The sequence below is a fragment of the Lynx canadensis genome, chromosome D1, assembly GCF_007474595.2.
Source record: "Lynx canadensis isolate LIC74 chromosome D1, mLynCan4.pri.v2, whole genome shotgun sequence".
Lineage (NCBI taxonomy): Eukaryota > Metazoa > Chordata > Mammalia > Carnivora > Felidae > Lynx > Lynx canadensis.
Genome location: NC_044312.2, coordinates 100,793,535 through 100,799,880, shown reverse-complemented (window position 1 = coordinate 100,799,880; position 6,346 = coordinate 100,793,535). Strand labels below are relative to the sequence as shown.

Below are 6,346 nucleotides of genomic sequence, written 5' to 3'. Positions count from 1 at the left end.
GCATAAATAGTGTAAAGATCCATCGAATAAAACGTATTGCATAAAGAGACTTACAGCACGTAAAGCACTATCAAAATGTGTGCATCACAGTTGGTCTTCAACAAGAGTTAGCTCACTCCCCTCATTGCCTGATAGTCTCACCGAATTAGAAGTCCACATAAACCAAAGTCTCCTTGTACAACAGATACGACCATTATGTGTCTTATTAATTTTTCAGAGTAAATATACTTCTTTCCCTCCTGTTGTTTTAAGTATCAGAAATAATCAGACGGTACTTGGCCTTCATGAGAGAATCTCGATGATGAGATTCTTTGCAAAGGATTACCTTAACATTCCTTGAAATTATTCCCAAACCAGCAAGCCTCCCTCAACAGTCTCCTGACAACAGAAGACAGTGTTAGACCGTCTTACATTTCTCCTTTCAGGTCTTAATGCCTGTCAAGTTTGCTGTTGACAATTTATAATCTGTGCCTCTTTAATCTTCTCATGTGGTACAGCCCTAAGACACAATCATTGGCTGTAGCTTCCCTCTTCCAATCTCCCCTTTTGTCTCAATGTAGAAACATTTTCTCAATACTTTCCCTGTTCTTACCCCTGGCTTACCCTTGTCTCCTATCTAACTGTCAAACTGAATCACACATTTGGTCTGGAGTCTGTTGTGCTTAATTGCCACCAGCAACTGCAAACTTGATCCCTTTTAATAGGTTAAGCGCTGTTATATCATCTTCCAGGCCTCGACTTCGTGGGAAAATGTTCTATGCCTTATGATTTGAGACAGCCAGGCATAAACTAGGACACACAGTCACCCCCGAGAAAAGATAGACCATGCTCTGGCATTAGCCGTACGGTCAAATTAAGATGCAAGTCTAGATGACCAGCGAGCTTGAGAAAGGGACCTCTGTGGGAAGTAACACAAGTTGGAGCCTTATAGTCAGAGAAGCTTTGTTTCAAAAGTGCTGCGTAGTAAAAGAGAATGACCCGGCAGATTCCATGTGCACAGAAGAGTGTTATTGCGTAAACGTATCTCTATATGTAAGACAAGGCTACAACCAATTTTGACACCATCTTTCTTGAAGGACAAAGTGAATCATCAAGACCTGCAGAAAAATGTCTTATCCATAGATATAAATGCTTCAGACAACTGTGTTTTATTTGAAAGAAAGTAGGACTGAGATCTGGAAGACCCGTGTTCAAGTGTTGCAGCTGAAACTCGTAGACGTGTGACCTGAGGCAAGTAAATTAGTAAACCTCTCTTGTCACCAATTTGCTTCTCTGTAAAATGAGGACAGTAATATTGGAACTACCGATTTTGTATGCGGATAAATCACCTGACCTGAATATGCCTGATAAGTAATAAAATGTTCATTTAATATAAATGTATGTATCACAACCTCCCCAACAAAAGCTTTAGAACCTAATCATATGTCCTTTTGCTAAGGTTAAATAAAATAATGTTTACTGTTGATGTTTCAAATGGCTCAGGTTTCGGTAAGGAGAAAGAAAAAATTCCTTTATAGTAAAAAAGATTTTTAAAAAATAAATAAATAATGAGTCATAAGGGTATTTTTAAAGATGAGACCAAACTGAGAGTAATTTCAACATTTCTGGCTTACTTTTTGTGCCAAAAAAAAAAAAAAAAAACCACCCTAAACTAGAACTACGTTATGAATTATTCCCTTCCTTTTGTGGGTGTCTTCCCTTTTGCCTTTGGTACATTCATAGGGCTAAAAAACATCAGCAGTTTCACTCCCCAACTGTCCCGTCCACATATATCTACCTAAGAATTTCTATTTTCTGTTTCACCATAGGTGAAGCAAAAAAAAAAAAAAAAAAAAAAGTCCTATGGAAAAAACGATTTCATCCAAGTAACATATGTATGAAAAATTTGGTAAAGTAACAGTAAGACTCTGGAGAAAAACATACTCTATAGTAACCAAACTTGGGATTTATAGTCGTCTTTTCCATTGCATACCTTGAATCTATGAACACTGAGGCTTTGGTAAAGTACATTTAAAACTATCAAAAGCACCTATCAAAGGGCTTAGCCACTATTGAGTGTTTAATAAATGTTAGTAAGTGGGACTTTTTTTTCTGTCAGCGATCTGCAAAATTTATTGATTCTCTTTCATACTTTATGACAGATATAGTCTTCCCTATTTATATATACCATCACTTCCTTGGCATTATGAACAGCCTCTCTTCTTCCACAGACTCCTCATGGCATTTTTCACCTCTGTGTTTCTCACTGTATAAATGATAGGATTTAACATGGGAGTGAGGATCGCAAAGAACACAGTCACCAGCTTATCCACAGGGTAGGTGACCACAGGACGCATGTAGGTGAATATGCAAGGCACAAAAAAAAGTACAACTACGGCAAAGTGGGAGCCACATGTTGAGAGGGCTTTGTGTCGTCCTTCGGAGCCGTGGGAATTCAGGGACCTCAGAATGGCTATGTACGAGACGAGTAGCATGGAAAAAATGAGCAAGCACATGGCCCCACTGTTGGCCGCCACCACCATTCCCAACCTGTAGGTGTCGCTGCAGGCAAGTTTCAGCAGAGGGAAGAGATCGCACATGAAGTGGTCAATGACGTTGGGACCACAGAAGGGCAAGCTGACCATGAAAAGCGTCTGCACAGCGGCATGCAGGATCCCCCCTAGCCAGGCCACCACCAGCAGGAGGCGGCAGAGCCCCTGTCGCATGATGGTTGTGTAGTGCAGGGGCTTGCAGATGGCCACATAGCGATCATAGGCCATGACAATAAGGAGGATGATCTCTGATCCTCCCAGGAAGTGCTCCACAAAGAGCTGAGTCAGGCAGCCACCCAAGGAGATGGTTCTCCTCTGATACAGCAGGTCGATGATCATTTTGGGGGTGGTCACAGAGGTGTAGGAGGCATCTATAAAAGACAAGTAAGTAAGAAAGAAATACATGGGAGAGGAAAGTGTGGGGCTGAGGGAGATGGTGATGACAACGAGCAGATTGGCAAGCACAGTAAATAGAAAAATGAACAAAAAGACCACGAAGAGTATTTTCTGCAAGCGTGGATTCTGCGTGAGTCCCAAGAGAAAAAATTCAGTCACATTGTTCGGAGGTGTGAGGCTATCCATTCAAGAAGGAACACCCTCCTGGGGCCTGAATTCCCTACAGAGGGATAAAGAGAGATACCTATTAATCCATGAAAGGATTGTAGTCTGAATTTCATGGTACAAAAACAGTCACTGTAACTGTGGCGCACGTTCTGGGCACTCCTTGCCTTGGCGTTTGTTTTCATTCCTTCTTACTTCCTCCACAATGCTCCCACCTGTCTCTTCATACACCTCCCACCTGCCGCTTATAAACACCCAAAGGGCAGCTCCTGATGTGTAATGTACTGAGGAAACCCTGGGTTTTAAACACGAGTGGAATTTTCCAGGTTCCAACCTTAAGTGACTTCACTAAGTCATTTCAGTGGCCCACGCTTCTGAGGCCTCCTCTCTGCCTGTGACCTTATACATTGTAACTCAGCTACAACTGAGTTACAACTGTAACAACTGAATTAACTTACAACTGTAAGTCAGTTAAGTGTCTGACTTGATTTCAGCTCAGGTCAGGATCTCAGGGTGATGGGATCGGGCTCCATGCCAGGTGCTGCCCTCAGTGTGGAGCCTCCCTGGGACTGTCTCTCTCCCTCTTCCTCTGCCCCTCCCCGACTTGCATGCGCACTCTCTCTCTCAAAATAAATAAACATTTTTTATATTTATTTATTTTTGAAAGAAAGAGAGAGAGAGCACACAGGTGGGGAAGGAGCAGAGAGAGAGAGAGAGAGAGAGAGAGAGAGGGAGACACAGGATCTGAAGCAGGCTCCAGGCTCTGAGCTGTCAGTGCAGAGCCTGACACAGGGCTGGAACTCATGAACCTGAGATCATGACGTGAGCTGAAGTCCAATGCTTAACCGACTGAGCCACCCAGGTGCCCCAAAAAATAAACACTTTAAAAAATAATAATAAAAGATAAAAGTTTTTAAAAATAAAAATTTCATGTGGAGAACAGAGTCTGTTAGATAAGATAGGTTATGTGTGTGTGTGTGTGTGTATATGTGTGTGTGTGTGTATGTAAACATGCACACACAAATATATAAAATCTATTACTTTAAGTGTGTATTATATGCTCACTTATTCAACAAACACTTATTGGATGCTTCTTATGTATATAAATGTGTTTGTCAACATAAAGTCATAAAAAGTGTCCCTGTTTAAATGCCTTTAGTAACCCCTCCCCCAACACTTTATTACCAAACAGTAGCAGCGCATTCATTCATGAGACTCCCCCACTCCTTTATGCTCCTCCTACCTGCATTCTCGCGCCCTCTCTTCCCATCCCCCCAAAGCATCCATCACCCATCATTCCTGCTTGCAGGATCTTGCATTATTAATGGAATGAGGAAATGTGGGGACATAAATCTCTCAAATGAAACAAGGGAGAAAACATAAATATAGCAAAATTCATCCTGCAGGAAAACATTTATTTTCCTTCCAAAGGTAAATGGATAAAGAGTTTAATTTTTTAATTTATCCAAGATGAAAATTTTATTCATATGTGAAAACCAAGTGTAGCAACCTCATAGCAAAATCAAGTAGTCCCTTATTCTGAGGTGGACTTCCCCGGAAGATTAGAAGAGACAATAGTGCACATAAGTAAGAATAAGATGTAATTAATAACAGTGATTTATAACTAGCTACGAAGAAATAGAAATTATTTGGGCGGTATTCTTTGAATCTACAATATTCCTTCTAGGAATAAAACCCAAATAACAATATTTTTAAAAGAGAAAACCCATTATGTACAAATATGTTCAACACAATTATTAAGAACTGTGGAAAACTAAAAACTGCATACAATGTCCAACATTAGAGAAATGGATAAGCAAAATACAGTGCACCTCTCTGAATAATATGTCATTTGTAACAGAGATGTCTTTAAACATTTGCACAATATCAAAGCAAAATTATCATGTTGTAATAATAGTTGGGGGAAATTCTGGATGCAAATTTGAATATATAACATGATTCTAACTAATTTAAATATGCATATAAATAAATAAATAAGAAAAAAAAGATCCCAAAATATTTTTACTTCTAAATTGGTAGTATTGTAGTTGATTCCATCTTTTGTGGTTTGACCTGCTGCAGAAGACATTTAAATGTCAGATTAACCAGGGGAGGGGGTAAGAGGTGATTTTATGATTTACAAGATCCATTTAAACCTAAGATTCTATAATTATATATTTTCTGGGGGGAAAAAAATCTCACCTATGAACTTGTCTGACATAGCTCCATGGCCAGGGTCTCAGGCAGCTGGTAGTTCACCAAGAAATAAGTCAAGTTGTAAGATTGAAAATACACACTAGCCCAGCTACATTAAGTGTCTTTGCTGATTTATAAATGGCACCTTTCTCTTGAGTCTCATAAGCACAAGTATCCACCCTGTCTGTAGGCACATTCTGTGAAGTTTATTAGCTATGGTTAATTAGACCTCAGGGATATGTCACCATCATCCGTAGATCTTGCCAACAACCCAATTATTGCACGTAACTTAACTGAACATCAGTTTTATAGCATTCATCTTTAATTTTTAATTTCTTCCTTGAATCTATATGAATACAAAATACCATGACAAGAGGAGAAAACTAAGTCAACCATTTATAAATTTGTATACTTGATAAAAAATGAGCTTAATACAGAGTCTGAATATTTGGTATTGTAAAAATTAAACATTTAGACGGATGACTATCTGATTTTTTAAACTTTCAAGCCATAATATTTGCTTTTTGATTGGTCTGCCATTCATGGTGGTAATTTTCAAATATTGTTTTCAGATGTATATGAGGTGATAGTTATGAACCCTATTATAATATTGGCACTTCATATCAGCTAAAGTTTCCAACACTTCTTCAAAGTGGTTCTTTCTTATGCCAATTCTGAAATTAGATAAAAATGATAATAATGAACATAATTCCATTCTTGAATTGTAGTCAAATATGGTAAAATGTATTTATTTCAGTCATATAAATTTAATCTCATAGTATCCCTATGAAATAGAAAAGAAATAGGCATCTATCTGTATTTATAACAAGGAAATATAAGACAAGAAATAAGAATGCTATTTGCCAAGGTGAAACAAGAAGCCAGGCCTCTAAATTCTGGGCCAGGATCCTTGTCCCTAAATTATTGTTTTACAACTAAAGTGTCATGACACCTTTATGCTGCCACCAACTGCGAGGCATATTACAGTTATGTACTAAAAGAAATAAATATCAATTTTTGAAGTGATATTTTTATTCAATTACATTCAGAAATATTCC

The 6,346-nt window shown here is 38.6% G+C and overlaps 1 protein-coding gene across 1 annotated transcript; it reads right to left on the bottom strand.

The window, feature by feature from the left end:
* Positions 1-2,183: 2,183 nt before the first annotated feature.
* On the bottom strand, positions 2,184-3,113 carry LOC115526366 (olfactory receptor 140-like). The gene has a single exon (XM_030333779.1). It carries the CDS (start codon positions 3,111-3,113, stop codon positions 2,184-2,186), a length of 930 nt encoding a protein of 309 aa, XP_030189639.1.
* Positions 3,114-6,346: the final 3,233 nt, after the last annotated feature.

Excerpts from the sequence above, each read along its gene's own strand:
- LOC115526366 (XM_030333779.1), bottom strand. The coding sequence starts at position 3,113 with ATGGATAGCCTCACACCTCCGAACAATGTGACTGAATTTTTTCTCTTG.